Source organism: Aedes aegypti, chromosome 3, assembly GCF_002204515.2.
Source record: "Aedes aegypti strain LVP_AGWG chromosome 3, AaegL5.0 Primary Assembly, whole genome shotgun sequence".
Taxonomy (NCBI): Eukaryota; Metazoa; Arthropoda; class Insecta; order Diptera; family Culicidae; genus Aedes; species Aedes aegypti.
This window is the reverse complement of record NC_035109.1, coordinates 5,811,340-5,829,009: the sequence shown is the minus strand read 5'-3', so window position 1 is coordinate 5,829,009 and position 17,670 is coordinate 5,811,340. Positions and strand designations below refer to the sequence as shown.

General features: G+C 37.9%; 1 protein-coding gene across 5 annotated transcripts in view; it reads right to left on the bottom strand.

Annotated features, from left to right (window-relative positions):
* Nucleotides 1-17,670, bottom strand: part of LOC5568434 (voltage-dependent T-type calcium channel subunit alpha-1G) — a 113,235-nt gene that overhangs the window by 43,070 nt on the left and 52,495 nt on the right. For 4 of the 5 annotated variants that reach the window (XM_021850463.1, XM_021850467.1, XM_021850464.1 and 1 more), the window contains 4 exons: nucleotides 16,250-16,426; nucleotides 15,486-16,189; nucleotides 15,219-15,422; nucleotides 3,936-4,101 (listed from right to left, as the gene is read on the bottom strand). In XM_021850463.1, the coding sequence (XP_021706155.1) occupies nucleotides 3,936-4,101; nucleotides 15,219-15,422; nucleotides 15,486-16,189; nucleotides 16,250-16,426 (1,251 nt within the window). The remainder of the gene's footprint in view (nucleotides 1-3,935; nucleotides 4,102-15,218; nucleotides 15,423-15,485; nucleotides 16,190-16,249; nucleotides 16,427-17,670) is intronic. The other variant, XM_021850466.1, reaches the window with a different exon arrangement.

Genomic DNA, 17,670 nt, shown 5'->3' with positions numbered 1-17,670 from the left:
ACTGTCCTGCTTGGGCTTCACGAAGCACTACCCAGCAAGACGCTCCAAAACAGGGGGAAAAAAAATTCTCCGGCAACGAAAACGCGCGAATCCATCAGCAAAATCAATCGGACGACGCAAAACCGAACTGTCCTGCTTGGGCTTCACGAAGCACTACCCAGCAAGACGCTCCAAAATAGGGGGAAAAAATTCTCCGGCAACGAAAATACGCGCGAATCTGTCAGCCAAATCAATCGGTCGACGCAAAACCGAACTGTCCTGCTTGGGCTTCACGAAGCACTACCCAGCAAGACGCTCCAAAATAGGGGGAAAAAAAATTCTCCGGCAACGAAAACGCGCGAATCCATCAGCAAAATCAATCGGACGACGCAAAACCGAACTGTCCTGCTTGGGCTTCACGAAGCACTACCCAGCAAGACGCTCCAAAACAGGGGGAAAAAAATTCTCCGGCAACGAAAACGCGCGAATCCATCAGCAAAATCAATCGGACGACGCAAAACCGAACTGTCCTGCTTGGGCTTCACGAAGCACTACCCAGCAAGACGCTCCAAAACAGGGGGAAAAAAATTCTCCGGCAACGAAAACGCGCGAATCCATCAGCAAAATCAATCGGACGACGCAAAACCGAACTGTCCTGCTTGGGCTTCACGAAGCACTACCCAGCAAGACGCTCCAAAATAGGGGGAAAAAATTCTCCGGCAACGAAAATACGCGCGAATCTGTCAGCCAAATCAATCGGACGACGCAAAACCGAACTGTCCTGCTTGGGCTTCACGAAGCACTACCCAGCAAGACGCTCCAAAATAGGGGGAAAAAAATTCTCCGGCAACGAAAACGCGCGAATCCATCAGCAAAATCAATCGGACGACGCAAAACCGAACTGTCCTGCTTGGGCTTCACGAAGCACTACCGGCTTGGAATGAATATATGATATAGACAAGAACTCTAAATCATTTCATTTGATTTGTTTTTGTTATTTGAGATATCTCTATTCATTATGTTTGGCTGCGTACGCAAAAGCCCGAAAATTTCGCCTTGAAAATCAGGTGAAAACAACTGACGTTTCTCATATGGTATTATATTGACATTAGTGGTGCAGAGAAGCACAGTTATATCTTTGCATTATACTAGCACACTATTTCGCCTTTTCTGACATTAGATTCGTTTATAAAGCTGTCAGGCATCGAATGAATACCCTATATGCGCATATGATGCGGTTATAATCCTATATTTTCGTGCTTACTGATTACTTGGGTAGTATTGTCATCGGGGGTCAGAATGGGTCGAAAACGCATATGTACAAGTTGATAGTTGGGTAACTCTCGTAATTCGACTTGTTTCTGCAGTGCATTTTTAAATGTTGGAAAAATGTTTAAATTCTTTTTTTTCACTAATTTATACTCAAAGGATTGGAAATAGCTTCAATCTCTCTATTTTTTAAAAGCAATTTTTAATGGTAATTTATTTTTTGTTTATGACTGAGACATATTTATGAACTTATTAGCTATTACATTTTATCTGTATGGATTGGACCATAGCTGAGAAATTACGAGTATTACTGAGTATTTACCAATTGCAATTTATATTTGTATACAAATTCAACATAATATTTATCCTCCTAAAAACGTGTGGCAATTAGAGAACTCCAAAAAGCCGTTGCAGTCAAATCTCTATAACTCGATATTGAAGGGACCATCGAGTTAAGCTAAGTATGCTATTTCGCTCAAGAAAAGTAAAGAAATTCCTTGACTGAATGGGTCATGAAATTTCCAACAGGGCTCTCTGCTTTTATTTTAAATGACATTTTTCTCAACTGCATACTGCGATCAAAGAAATGTAATTTTCTTGACCATTTCTGGTACAAAATTTTCGAGATAGACGATTACTTTTCTTGACAACAGCAAATCAGCCTTTAGGGAGGTATTGAGTTACATAATACAAAACCAGTGACACTGTGATCCAAGGGATTATTAAGTTAGCCATGAAAACCAACTTTTACTATGGACCAATGCACGAGTTCACTAATTTGACGTTTGAGCGGTGCCGAATTCACTTGTTGCCATGGTCCCGTAAATAACACGGCACCTCTCAAACGTCAGATAATGAATTTATGCATCGGTCCATGGGGCTCTGCGCAAAAATGTAACTCTCACTTTCACTCTTTCACGAAATTTGTAAACGACAAGGCCAGTAAACGTCAAAATCCCATACAAAATCAAAACAGTGCATAGAGCTATAGTTCTCTAACTCGATATCGAGATACGGAATATCGAATAAAGGAGAGTTGACTGTATTTCCTTTTATTATGGCCTTATTGAAATCTCATATTTTGACGTTCGTAATGAATAAAACTTGTACATCGATATTCCAAATATTTGCTGAGAATAAGTTTTGACTTTTTGACCCATATTGCATGTTTCTTAGCAATCACAGATAATACAAAAGCGGTGATGTTTTTTCGAGCATTTGGCTGGTGAGGGTTTATTGAATAATTTATTTAAAGTTGTTTTGAAATTGAGCACAATTTCCGCAAACTACGCCATGGTGTTATGAGGTTCGTAAGTTGGGTGACAAACAATTTATTTAGTACAGAAACAACTCGTACAAAGGTGGTGTAGCCTCAAATGTCAAACGCTCAGTGGTTCTGATTTGTATGAAAAATTTCCGAAAAATTATGTTCTACACTATGCCTATAGAATTCCAGAAAACCTCTATTGTGAAAAGATCTTCTTCTTCTTTCTGGCGTTACGTCCCAACCGGGACAAATCCTGCTTCTCAGATTAGTGTTCTTATGAGCACTTCCACAGTTATTAACTGAGAGCTTTCTTTGCCGATTGACCATTTTTGCATGTGTATATCGTGTGGCAGGTTCGAAGATACTCTACGCCCTGGGAATCGAGAAAATTTCCTTTACGAAAAGATCCTCGACCAGCGGGATTCGAACCCACGACCCTCAGCATGGTCATACTGAATAGCTGCGCGTTTACCGCTACGGCTTTCTGGGCACCTTGTGAAAAGATCTTCGACCGAGATCAGCCGCCTTCGATTTGGTGGTCGAGTATTCCGGTTGCGTCAACCAGGAATAGTTGTAAATATAATTTTCTGTGTACAATAATTTGATTGTTTTGAATGTTTCTTCGTTGATAAATATTGAGGGCATGACCTAACATCCAAATATGTATAACGCGAAATCATAATATTTATAACAGTATAGTCCATATTTTATTAATATTCAGTATAAATAGAACTACCGTACACTAAACTAAACAGATTTCATCTAATATATATTTTTATGTTTGACGATAAGCACCATCGAATGAATGTTCGCAAATAAAATGAAATGATGACAAAAAAAAGTTATACAAAACCAATACAAAATTATTTCAAAATGAATGGCAGACGCTTGAAATTTCAAATAAACTGATTGTAATCAAAATATCAGTGAGAGAGTATAAATGTTTGGGTCAAACCATGTTTTATCGCATACCTACTTCTTTTATTTTATAAGGTGTTTCTTTTTTCACATTTACGCAATATTTTTACCCATTTTGTTTTTTAATGGATTGTTTGTTGTAGAATGTCAACGTGAATCATTTGAATATGTTCTCCAAAATCACCCAACCCTGATTTCTTTGAATTAACTTTGTAAATAAAATATAAATACATTTCCACCCAGATTGTGTCAACATGGTTTAAACAAGAGGCAACACGTAACTTGGAACGTCAGTAAATTTTGGACTACAATTGATCAAGTTCGAAATTATGCACATAGTGAACAGTCATGCAAAAGCGACGCATTGCTCGAATGTTTTAGCACACTTTGATGACATCGAATTGATTAGAAAGAAGTGGCACAACAATGACGACTTACTACACCTAAATTGTACGTGTGGCCGCAAATAGTACGTGGGACGAGCTTGCCATTCGATACTTACTTGAAACACTGTCACCGTGGCCCAGAGAATGTTGTTGAAATGTTTGCGATCACATTCACACAGAGGATGCTTGGAGACTATTTCGGGACAAGTGCATTCCCTCTCTTGTCCAGTTTCATCGACAAACTTACAGAACTTACCTCCAAACAAGTACATGCCAAGTATGCTATAAATTATTTTGGAATGTAGAATGCTGATTGTATTGTGTATAGGTTTCTATGTTGTGGTAAAATATTGTTGATTTTATGGGTGTTTTTATGGCAGTGGTATTTAATGTCAGAATATTAGCATTGGCTCCTATTTTTTCATTACTAATTTTCGATGTACGAAACTATCCAGAATGTTATTAAACATAATTGTAGGACTGATTTTCCTCAAATATTACATTTCTGCAAAGGGATTAGGCAGATTGTGAATGAGAAAGGAATGCTGTTGTTGGTGACGAAGCCTTCGATGGAAGAAAGCTAAATTGTTTTGGACCTGTACCATCTACTATGAAGCTACTGTATATTTAATTAGGTCTAATTATACCTATAGGGCCATCCATTAAGGGAACATGGGGAGAGGAGGTTTTGAGATTTCTATTAAGAAATTTGTTCTAAGCGTTACGTCTGTTTGTCTGTGGTTATTTGTTCGGAATACATATTTATGGTGGATAGCAATTCCGTCATGTTTGATTGTGTAATAATTATTAGTAGGGATAGCCAATAGCCGCATAGGTGAGATCAAATATTCGTATAAAATCGAAAAATAGCGCTGGCGTCATTATTTTTACATCATCTGAAAGTTTTTTATCTTGGTTTTGTTTGAAAAATATGAAAACTACGAAAACTCATATGTTTGCATTTATTATCGCTTGTGCCATTATAGGAATACATGTGCCTACAGTAGCACTATTTATAATTTCTGTTCCTATAGTAGCACTAGCATCACGGCGTTGGCAAGATACTAATTAAAACCGTATTTTTACAAAGCTTTTATATTTTTCCTTCAAAGTGTGGATCAAAAGCTTTTGTTTGATGTAAATTAAAAGTTCTTAGTTTATTAATTATTTCGTATAATAAAAAATAGTTTCTCTCAGTAGTGCTACTATAGGATCAATAGGTTTAGGCGCAAGGGAGCACAAATTTTAAGCAAAAATAATTATTTCGATCATTTTTTGAACAAAATCAAGCTGTGTATCAATGGTACTTAGATAAATAGCTTTTGACCTTCATGTCAAACAATATTTTGAAAAGATTTATAGCAAAACGGCCGAAAAAACCAACAGGTGCGACTATAGGGGACTGCCCACTAAGGGAACACTGACCCTAGTCATAGAAAACATTATATTCGATGATATTTTGACTTTCATTTTGAGTTTTTCCAACCCATATAATTAAAAACAAAACTCTTCAAGGTGAAGATGCATTGAAGCCAAACCTATAAATTTCAAGAGCACAAATGTAGAGAACCAGACAGCCGTAAGCGCTGAAAATTTGATCGTCAAGTCACTCAATGATGGAGACCAATCAATCAAATTTTCAGTACATACGGTTGTCTAGTTCTCTAGATTTGCGTCTTAGAATTATAGGTTTGGCTTCGATGCATCTTCACCTTAAAGAAGGTTTTCATGTAGTAGTGCACAGTGCACATCAAGTTTTGTTGCAGCAATGAAGAGAATAATTATTGGCTGACGTTTCTTCGTTAAAAGTTTGTTAAGTTCGTTTTGTATGTAGTTTTGATGATTAAATTTTATTTGTTGTTACTTTTTCCACGATACGTCGGTTTTAGAAAGGGTATGTGTTGAAACAAGTGATGTAATTAAATGGGCTTGATCGAAGATAAACAAAGGTATTCAACTCGTGTGGGCCTCGTGGCCGTGCCGTTAGTGTCGTCAGGCAATAAGCGCAATGTGTCATGGGGCGTGGGTTCGATTCCCGCTTCAGCCATCGAAACTTTTCGTCAAGAATGTTTCGATGATGTGCCACTGGAGCATGCTTGTCCGTTGTCTGGTGTAGTTACAGTCTGTGCAGCTAAATGGCTGAAGAAGGTGTCCGTGTCTTTTTTTAAACTCTCTTGTGCAATCTAATTTAAGCCAATGGTTGTGCGACAGGGCTTACTTATTAAATTCTTGATTAGCTCAGATGAGATTATGATGTATTCAACTTAGTTCCCCTATAGGGCTTATGTATGTGTGAGAAAAGTTAGGTGATTTTCTTTTCAAATCGCTATCCAGCAAAAAAAAATGTTTTTGCTTCACACCGCTCATTTGATTCTAGATCGATATCTGAGACTAGGACTGCACAAGCCATACAAAGTTTGTATGGAAATAGTTATGGGAAAAGCTAGCAATTCACTCAAATGATCACAGTGTTTCCTCATGTGACATTAGACTGGCCCAGCTCAGTATGGGAGAAAAATAAAGTTGTATGATTCCACGGGGCACCCCCCAGGATTATTTTGGGGTTAGAGGAAGCCTTTCTGAAAAATTCAGCTCATTTTGTTGTTCCATGAGCTGGCGCATTTGAATTGAAGTTAATATGAGATTTTCAGCTCAAACATATGAGCAACAGCACATCATCTGCTGTTTGGTTCAGGAAAATTGATGATCGCGTTCAATTGGACCCAGAATTTCAAAAACACTACTTGATATAATAGCGAAGAATATTGTAGAAGATTGTACCACGATCAAAATTAATAAAGTTGGTGTTTTAACTATCTGAAGTATATCATGCAACACTGCTTGCATTTCTTCGACATAGCTTGGAGGTAACCACTAAGCGCATCATAGCCATCTATGACGCTGGGCGAGCTGAGGCACATGTCGCATGCATATAAGTGACTGTACGGGAGTGCTGATCTAAGCCTAACTTTCAACAGCTGAAAAAGTAATGAAAATTAGATTAAATCCAGATACAACCTTTTGCAATTATGTTCATTAGGGTATCAACTAGTGTATTTGTCACTCTGGGCGCGAACAATTAGTATACGGAACGAAACAGTGACATAGGGTCAATTTTCAATATATTAGAGACGAATATCCCATACAATCTTCATAACGATTGCGCCAGCTGGTGGAGCAACCAATTGAGTTGAAATTTTGAGAGAGCGTTTTTCTTACCCTAAGGCTCATATCTAGGGGGTGCCCCATTAAGTTTTACAACTTTTTTGTTTAAGGGCCAGTCTAATGTGACATTGACGGTTGGAGCTACGCTGATACTATCAGAAACATTCATCAGTTACAACTTCCCCAAAAACGTTTTCAATTTGGACGCCTCAGTAATTGGTTAGGGTGATGTGCTAGTATCCATCGTATTAAGCATTGATCAGTGAGAACTGCAATTTTCCCAGTATTGCGGTGAATGATGCTGATACAAACCGATGCCAAACAATTCTTTCTCAAAACGGCTTTAGCATTGTACAATAACATTTTGATAAATCTTGATCTCTTTTTGGAAATAATGCAAAGAAAATGCATCTTACCGTATTCTCAGTCCGTCGTATCGTTTTCAACTCCGTCGCAATCAGTTTCCAGATTCGTCTCACAACTTACGGCTCACTGTGTGTATTGAATGGTTAAAACACAACATATCAACGCTATAATAAAAACGGGCATCTCCCTCCATTCCTTCAGCATGATGGAATATACTAATTTCCTTTAAAATTAATTGTTCGTTATCATAATTCAGCCCAAACATATGAACACAATACTTTTTGACCGTACAATTATGGCATTTGCTCACAGTACAGCGAAAATAATACAATCAAAGGAACCGTATTTTTACGTCGAGCGTCGCGCACACATTGATGCGCTCAAGCTTTTTATTTCTCAGTACGACGGATTGAACTTTGTTTACATTCTCAATTATACGCGGCGGTTGAGGAAATTTCGTAAAATTTGGTGATTTATTGAAGTTTTACGGCGTGTGATTGGAATGAAATCCTTCAGTGAAGAAGTACAAAGGTTTTCCATAGTGAAAATAAGTGCCCGGCGAAGTAAGTCACCCACGGGGGCGGGAAGAAACTTGTGTTGGAAAGTGGTGAGGCTCAGTCGATCGCTAAGCATTTCTCTCAAACCGTGTTCGTTCATGCGATTTTGGTGAAAAAGTGCAAAGTGGATAATTGAACTTAAGTTATTTACCGAAATACAGTAGTTTTATTGCATTTTTGGTGTACAAGTGTACAAACCATAACAGCTTTCACAAAATTACACTTGGATAATGAATCTATGTTGCAGGTAAGTTTGAATATCCGCCGTAGTGGAACATTTAAAGTTTGATACGACGAATAGTAGCGCTTACGACGAAGTAGAACAAAACCCTACTGATTTTTGTAAGAATTGGATACCATTGTCTAAAAAAAATTGAGCGGCACTGCAGGCATCACTGGACATGCAATGAACCAGCCATGATTTGTGCGTTCTCTCTTTCGCGTCAGATGGAGCAATGTTGCCTGTTCAGTAGTTAAATGAGCATTGTCGACGAATTTCCGATTGAATATAAATCTATAACTAATTACACAGCGTAACAAAAATGACATTTTTGCGTGTCTCAAGGAGCAAATTATGTGCCTCTAGTAGATTTGGGGTTGCTGAATCTGGTGCCATTCTCAGAAATGTTCCAGCACGTCACAATTTTTAACTACAGGTCGCCAAAGTTGTATAAAACACTGGTTTTATTAATGTTTACATGAAATTTAAAGTACAATTTATCAAACTTTTTTGTAATCTTATCCACCAAACATGCAAAATAGAACTTGAACTTTCATTTCAGACATAATTTGATTGAAATTGCGCGATTAAATTTCGATTCAATCGATTTTTTCAACATGCTTGCAGTCTCCATACAAAATTCTTCGTTTCTTCTATATGGCAAAATACAACAATTCTCTAAACCATCAAAAAATAATTTTTCCGTATTGAAAGTATTACAAACTTTAATGATAAGTATTGTTATACACATAAAGTTTGAATTCTGTGGCAAATTAAGCCAATATATTACCTTACAAGCTGGCAAACTTGCATGCAAGTTGGCTGAAATAGACATTTTTTGCATTTTAAACAGTCGTTATCTCAAAAACTAGACGTGCTATGATATTTCTGACAACGGCAATGGATTCAGCAACCCTTAATTAAGTGAATAGCGGTATTTTGGTGCTGGAGACAAAAACGTGTTCCGCAGTGTTATTGAGATGTCCGATTGAAAACCGGTCTTCAGCAAAGTTGTAGCTGATTTGTATATCAGAATATATCTAATCTTCAAGGGACATGGGCGAACATTATGACCGGTTGAATGGATTGCCTGCTTTTCAAACTTTGAAGGGCTTGTGTAGTCTAAATTTTCATCCAAATGAGCTCAAGACGCACACAGTTTGGTTCAGAATTCAATGAGTGTTGTGGAATAAAACAGATTTTCTGAACCACCTTGCCATATATACCAGTCGTAAGTGCGAAAAAGTATTGCCACATTCAATTAGGCGGCATCCACAAATTACGTAACGCTCTAGGGGGAGGGGGGAGTAGGCTCAATCGTTACGGCTCATACAAAAATTTGAAAATTTTCATACAAAAAGCGTTACGGAGGGGGGGGAGGGGGTCCAAAATTTTCAATTTTAGCGTTACGTAATAAATGGACGCTGCCTTAAATATTTTAAGCGCGCTTCTCCAAATTTGCATCACCACTTATTTAACACTAATTCACTTCCTAAGTGGATCCGCACTGAATCACTTAACCCTTTGGGGCCGGCGCGGTCATATATGACCGCAGTACAAAAAAGGCTGTAAAAAAGAACCAATGAACAAATGTATATACTGTCTTCGGCAAAGTTGTCCCAAATATACTCTTTTATCAGAGAAAAATATGAAGTATATGCCTTAATGACCTAATTGACAACCTAGAACATCCTGAACACCCTGAAGTTTGGATAATTGAACTATTAGTACATACGAAGCGTGAAATGCTGTTTGTGAACATAAATGATGTTCAGGCTAGATAATACAGAATTACTATTTTAACGAAAACACTATTTCACTTGCTTTGCTATGTCCTGGGATGTTCTAGGACGTCCAAACTGTCCTGAAGCACACTCTTTGAAATCTACAACCGTAACAGTAATTGTTTGGGTTAAAAACAATAGCATTAAAAATTCAAATAGAATCTACCAACCTCTGAGAATCTCAAGAGCTATTTCAAGGAACGTTTGGGTATTCCAGGCCCTCCAAATTACCCTGGAGTTCAGAACTTCAGGTCTACACTTGTTCCAGTAGTTATTCTCGCTAAACTGAGTGAAGTTATATAATCTACAATGTTTACTGAACCTTGTCACGGATCAAAAGGCTACTTCAAGAAACGTTTGAGGTATTCCAGGCCCTCCAAATTACCCTGGAAATCTGAATTTCATGTCTACATTTATTCCAGTAGTATTTCTTGCTAAACTGGGTGAAGTTATATAATCTACCATGTTCACTGAACTTTCGCACGTATCAATAGGATGTTTTAAAGAACGTTTGGAGTATTCCAGGCCCTCCAAATTACCCTGGAGTTCAGAACTTCAGGGCTACACTTATTCCAGAAATTTATCTCGCTAAACTGAGTGAATTTATAAAATCTTTCCTGTTCACTAAACCTTCTCATGCATCAATAGGCTGTTTCAAGGAACGTTTGGGATATTATAGGTGCTCCAAATTACCCTGGAGTTCAGAACTTCAGGTCTACACTTATTCCAGTATTTTTTCTTGCTAAACTGAGTAAAGATATATAACTTACCAAGTTTACTGAACCTTGTCACGGATCAATAGGCTAATTCAAGGAACGTTTGGGGTATTCTAGGCCCTCCAAATTACCCTAGTGCTCGTAACTTCAGGTACACATTTGTTTCAGTAATTTATCTTACTAAACTGAGTGAAGTTATATAATCTAACATGCTCACTAAACCATCTCATGGATCAATAAGCTCTTTCAAGGAACGTTTGGGATATTCCAGGCCCTCCAAATTACCCTGGAGTTCAGAACTTCAGGTCTGCACTTGTTCAAGTAATTTATCTCGCTAAACTGAGTGAAGTTATAAAATCTAACATGTTCACTGAATTTTCTCACGGATCAATTAGCTGTTTCAAGGAATGTTTGGGGTATTCCGAGCCACCTAGATTACCCCGGAGTTCAGAAATTCAGATCTACAATTGTTCTAGTAATTTTTCTTACTAAACGATGAAGTTATTTAATGTTCACTGAGCTTTTTCACGAATCAAAAAGATATTTCAAGGAACGTTTGGAGTATTCCAGGCCCTCCAAATTACCCTGGAGTTCAGAACTACAGGTCTTCCCTTGTTCCAGAAATTTTTCTTTCTAAACTGAGTGAAGTTATATAATCTACTATGTTGACTGAACCTTCTCAAGGATCAATATGCTGTTTCAAGGAACGATTGAGGTATTGCAGATCCTTCAAAATTTCCCCAGGACTTCAGAACTTCAGGTCTACTATTTTTCCAGTAATATTTCCTTCTAAACTGAGTGAAGTTATTTAATCTACCATGTTCACTGAACCTTCTCACAGACCAATTGGCTATTTCAAGGAACGTTGGTGATATTCCAGGCCCTCCAATTTACCCTGGAGTTCAGAACTTCAGGTCTACCCTTGTTCCAGTAACTTTTCTCGCAAAAATGATCAAAGTTTTCCCTTTGGGACCGGCACGGTCATTTATGACCGTAGTCGGAAAATGGCTGAACCAATGAACCAATGAACCAATGAATAAAATTTACTGTCTTCGGAAAAGTCCTTGCAAATATACTTCCCTGTCAGGGAAAAATTTTAGGTGTATGCCTTAATGTCCTACTTGGCAACCTAGAACATCCTGAACATGCAGAAGTCTGACAAATAGAATAATTAGTATAAAAGTAGCTTAAAATGCCTTTTGTAAATACAATTGATGTTCGTACTTGGTAATACATACCTATTATGTCAAGAAAAACGCTGCTTCACATGCCTTTTCATGTCATGGCAAAGAGTTTACCAAGTGCTTAACTGACAATAAGGCAATCCATGAGACAGCTGTGATCAGCAAAATTTTTTTGTTTACCATGAATTTTTGACAATCATCGCTTGGTAAGCACTGATGACGCTTAACGAAATTTCGGTAAGTTTATTGTTCACTGTGCTTGCACTTTGAGCTGTCAACCCAATCGCGAAGTGTCCTCATGGATAGTCTTATAGTCCACACTGCCATCTGTTGCAAGAACCGCGCGAAGCACTGTCTGCCATGATGGATTTTTAGTTGACGTTTGCCTAACACGCACACTACTACACGAATTGCCTGTAAGTTTTGTTCGCATCATTCAGCAACGTGTACACTATAAAAAGTCAAAGCGGTCGAACACTAGCGCCTCTGGTGGAACGATCGCGTCGGTCAAATGAAATTCAAATTCATCGTTAAACGCATGTACCATGAGCTTCTCAAGAGTGTTACGTCTGTTTGTCTGTGACAGTACAGTAGTGACGCCTCTACACGGATAGTCGTGTTGCACGATTGCAAAAAAAGAAGTAGAGCTCGAGATTTGTATGACGATTACCGGATCTTTTCGTAAAGGAAAGAGTCTTGACTTTCTTGGGCACAGAGTATGGGCCCATGCAAAAAGGTCATTAGCTGAGAAAGATCTCAGGTAATAAATGTGGAAGTGCTAAACTAACACTAAGCTGAGAAGCCAGCTTCCTCCCAGTGGGAACGATATGCCAAGAAAAAAGAAGAAGATTCGTCGACAAACACATATATTCAAAACGTGTTTCTACTCGTTTACGCATTTAGACTCTACTGACGTTTTCACAAATTGTTCTCAAACAAAAGGTGAAAAGCAGGGGGGTTGAAAATAGTATATTTTTACGTGACATAATTTATGGATGATTCCCAATAGATGTCGCTAATTATGACTGGAAACTTTGTCGGAAGTGCTTCGTTTCGGGGTTATTAATTTATTACCACTAAATCCTGACTCTCATCGCGTTGTAGATCTTATGTACTGAACATCCCGACAAGTTAGATAATCTAGAACATTCGAAATGATCTGATAATATTTGCTGAACACTCAGAAGGTTCAGAATATACGGTAGATTACAGTTCATCACCTTGTATGATGAACAAGGTTGTTATTACAAGCATAAACTTCAAGTTATGAACTCAGGAGCAGTTTGGAAGACCTAGCACCTCCCAAAAAAATATATGTCATCATTTCTTGTTATGTTTAGCATTTTGAGCACCAAAACTATTGAAAGGCGTTCAAAAAACTGTATAATAGTTCTTGGAAAAAATCAGGCCCCAAAGGGTTAATCAATTTTGTAAAACGATTTCAATGAGTAAAGAACATGATGATATGCATTGATATGCATTGATATATCAGCCTACTATATTGTCAGTGAACGTAAAACAGGCCTACTTAAGGTGAAGATCACGGCATAAAAAATAACAAGGCAGGCTCTTTACTCATATAAATAGCAAGTTTGATTGTAAACATGTGTGTCACTCGTATCGTACCATATACCTTCCGGACCACTAGATCATTTTTTTTCGCAAATTTGTTCGAGGTGGATAGGAATGACGTCGTCAAGTAGCTGTCAGTTTTCGGAATATATCACCTTCTTAATATAGTACACCGTGGTGAAGATGAATCGGAGCCAATCCTCAGATCTTCAAGTGCACAAATATGAAGAACCAGACAACCGTTTACTCGCTGGTGAAGAAAAATCGATAAAATTTACAGCATAAATAATCAACAGGTTCACCATATTTGTGCTCTTCAAAATATGAGGTTTGGCTTTAATGCATCTTCACCTTAACTGAAATAGAGAAAAACTGTGTAGGGTATTGGAAATGAACGTATGTGTATATTTGATCAGAATTATGGGTGGAATGCATGTCATTGCACTGTATGACAACTGTTTGAGACTAACAGAATATCTCTAGTGTCAAACAAGTGTTGGTTCTTTGGTCCCATAACTTTCTAATATTTAGAACTGAAATTTGTTTGTACAACTCTTCCTCTTCTATTCTAAGTTTTTCTAAGTATTTGGCTCTGTCTACATTTTACAGAAATTTGCTTGTTTCACTTTTCCCATATTACTGTTGTTTAGCTATGTGGATATCTGTTTGAAGTTGTTTCAGTGGATTGCAAATCCAACACGTCTCTATGTAATATTGAGCAGTTGGTAAAAAGTATGTGAATTGAGACAAGCTTAAACTTATATTGGTTAACGATGGCTGCTTCGATAACTTACCTTTAGAACACATTATTATATGAAACCCTCATTTAATAGGAATTGTATAACAAATTCATAGAGATATTAGTAAACAGTAAATAAGGTTTTAATTTTGAGAAGCCAATTCTGCAATCATATGTCATACGTATGCGCTCCCATTCATTTTAGTCAGATAACAGTAAAAAACGTGACAGTAACAAAGCATTTTCCATATGATAAATATAACAAACAACCGTAAATCATCGAGAAAAAAAATAATTATAAAGAAAAACAAGCACGTGGAACTGAAGATTAAACCATCACAAAACACAAGAAATATGGATATGTGGATCTGAACGTCACGCATTGTATAAAAAACGCAACTTTTCTATGCAGGGGGGGTAATGAATTGAATTTGTTATATATTTCATAGCTACGAATCGAGGACAACAGAAAATCAAATGCATCAAATTAGGGTGGTGGCATACTTGTAAATGATGGGAATTTAACATAACTGTTCAACCACGTAATTGTTTATTGGAACTGGTGCATTTCAATAAGAATTGTTATTATAATACAAGAGGCATGTACAATTGGAAGCGAAACATATCAGGTTAAGGATTGGAAAAGTCATTGTTATACCTGGAAAACTGTCACCAAGGCCCATAATAAGCTGTCAAAATTTTTCCTATCACACTCGACTTCACCACCACTGGCCGCGTCATTTTGTTCGCAGAACTTGCAGCCAAATAGGTTCATTCCAAGGATACTTGGGAAATATCGATATATAGAAATGTTATGTTTGGAAATTTCGTTGTCAATTAAAAACGGGACACTCGTGAAAAATTTATGTGGTGATCTATGTACGCTGATGTTCTATTGGAAATGTACAGAATGTGTACCAATTGGTTGTTTTGTGGTGTTACTTTGCAGTGCAATTTGAACCTAGATTTCCTTCTTTCATATTCTCGTGTTTGTTTAGTGTTTCAAAAGATTATGATCCGATTTATCTGGTTTAGTTTTAGCACGGTATTTAACATTTTAAACAATTGATTGGAATTGACGGTTGATGTAACTTACCTGAATATGAAAATAAACAGTATCAGCAGGGAGAAGAAGATAGCCACATTGTCCATAGTTCTCAACATCACGAACAGTTGACGCCGAAGGTTTGGCATAAATCGTACCAACTTTAGTATACGTAGCAGGCGAAACGTTCTTAGGACACTTAAGCCAGAACTGCCTTGACCTTCACCCAGGTATGCTTGACCAAGTTCAACAACGCTATAAGGGAAGAAACATGCAATATAATAATTATCTATAAGTTGAACCATTTCTTTCACGCACCTAAGAATGACAATTACTCCATCGAACACGTTAAACCCATTAGCGACATATCCGAACGGTCCTTCCGCAATCACCTTAAGAACCATCTCAACAGCAAAGATGCCAGAGAACACAATATTACTCGTCTCGACAATTGCCGTCAACTCTTCCGGTTGATTGTGGTACTCGATGCCCATCGAAAGGGTATTGATCAAAATGGCCAGCAATATACCTTGCTGAAAGTACTTGTGCTCCACTAACTTTTTGATGTACACTCTGATACAGTGTAGTACTCTTTTGAAAAATCTGTATGTTCCCGTTATGCATCTGTAGGGCTTTGAGTGTTTCTTCGGTGGTTCTTCCAATGCCACGTTTTGGTACAGATCGTAGCAACAGGCGAACTCTTCGTTGTTAATATTGTTGATGTTGGATACATTTTGCGATAGATTTTTAGCCACATTGGGCGGGGATTTCTGCTGGACATTATCGCCGCTGTATCCTTGAATGTTGGTAATTGACGCATTTTTATTATTGCTTTGATTCGTGCGATTTCTGGTGAGCGTCGAGTAGAACGATTCCAATGTTGTGTGTCCCGTTGGAAGTGCCGCGGAGAAGGCCACCGAGAAGGCCAATAGCTCTTGACAGGTCATAGCATCTGTCATGCAAAGGTCTGAGTAGTCGTTGAAAACCGTTGCCATGGTTTGGATGGATTGTGGTAGGCTGACCTAAAATGAGTGCGTTTTCGATCAGTATGCCATGAGATTTTAAATGGTATCATAAATTACCTGCCAAATTCCACTATCGCTGGTTTGGGTCATTTTTTCCAAGCAATACACATTTTTATCTGTTGTCGGTGCTGGAATAGTTGGAGGCGTATGATGTATAACATATTCATTAAACATAACAGATGATCTGCGTCTACCTGAGGACGTCGGGCTGAGGGAGTTTGAAGAGGACTGATTCTGAAATTAGTTGCGTTTTATTCAAAGTTTTTGAATTTAAGACCATATTTCTGATTTCAAATCTTAAAATTGGCATGCATTCTTGAAATCACGAATCAGTCGAACCAAATGCACCACTGCATCGCTATCCAGAACTAATCCTTGACAAAATTGACTTATCCTCCACACCTATGTCATCCTCTCTACCACAACTCCCTGAAGAAAGCACTAGTTCTTGAAGCCACCCACCATCTACGTGGCACCAGTACTGAGTAATCAAATTTAGGCTTTGGCCACATCAACCCCGCGCGGCAGCGCCAAATGTCCCATGAGAACAAAAATAACACTACATATTAATAATCGTTGATCATTGTGCCTAATAAAAAGTGCTTAATTATCTTGCAATTACAGAAAAATGGAAAGAGTAATACGCACTTAGCACCAGAAAGATAAGCAAAATACACCCAATTCTGTTTTTGCGCGGTTTTTTTTACGCGGCCGGACAAAAAAAAATTCCAGACTTTTTTTTATCCACCAAAACCTTATTTTTGCATGAAACGTCAAGAAATGGTGTTAGGGTAAGTGATCCATTATTTGTGGGTGATCCTGTGCGGTAGTGCCATTTTCACTGATTTTATTACATTACCCACAGAACCGGCATTGCCAATCGACGTATTGGTGTTGAACGCTGTTTGCGCTGTTGCCTTAAAACTGATGAAATACCACTACAATTGCTAACACTTTTCTTACTTGTACCAATAGTTGCGGTAAAGTATTCCTAAAGTGGAGGATCCCATGAAAATTCACCTACTTTTTTTGCACGGTTTTTGAAATTTTAAACTGAAAACTTTTTTTGCGCGGTACCCATCCCTTGTGCAAAAACCGAATCGGGTGTATGAATGTCGTATTCGAAAACGAGTGTGTTCCGTGCTTAAATCGGTATTTTTGGACGAGCCGTCAAATCAGCACCAAATTTATGGCTTCACTTTCAGCCGTTTCAGTCCTGTGCTCAACCACTGTCAGACACAGTGATATTTTCGGTCTGCAGTAAGTGAGCTAAGCAGCACGGTGACGTCATCAGAAAATCACTCTCTTTCATCCCCTTGAAAAAAAAAAACTTAAAACAAGGATGTCAATACCTGTCAAATTTGACAAGTACTGGTACTAGTAGTTTAATTTTTAACGCGGAAGAAATATAGTTTCGCCGTGAAATGAACTTTTAACCTGCATTCTAAAATAGTTCTTATACACCAAGGGTAATTGCT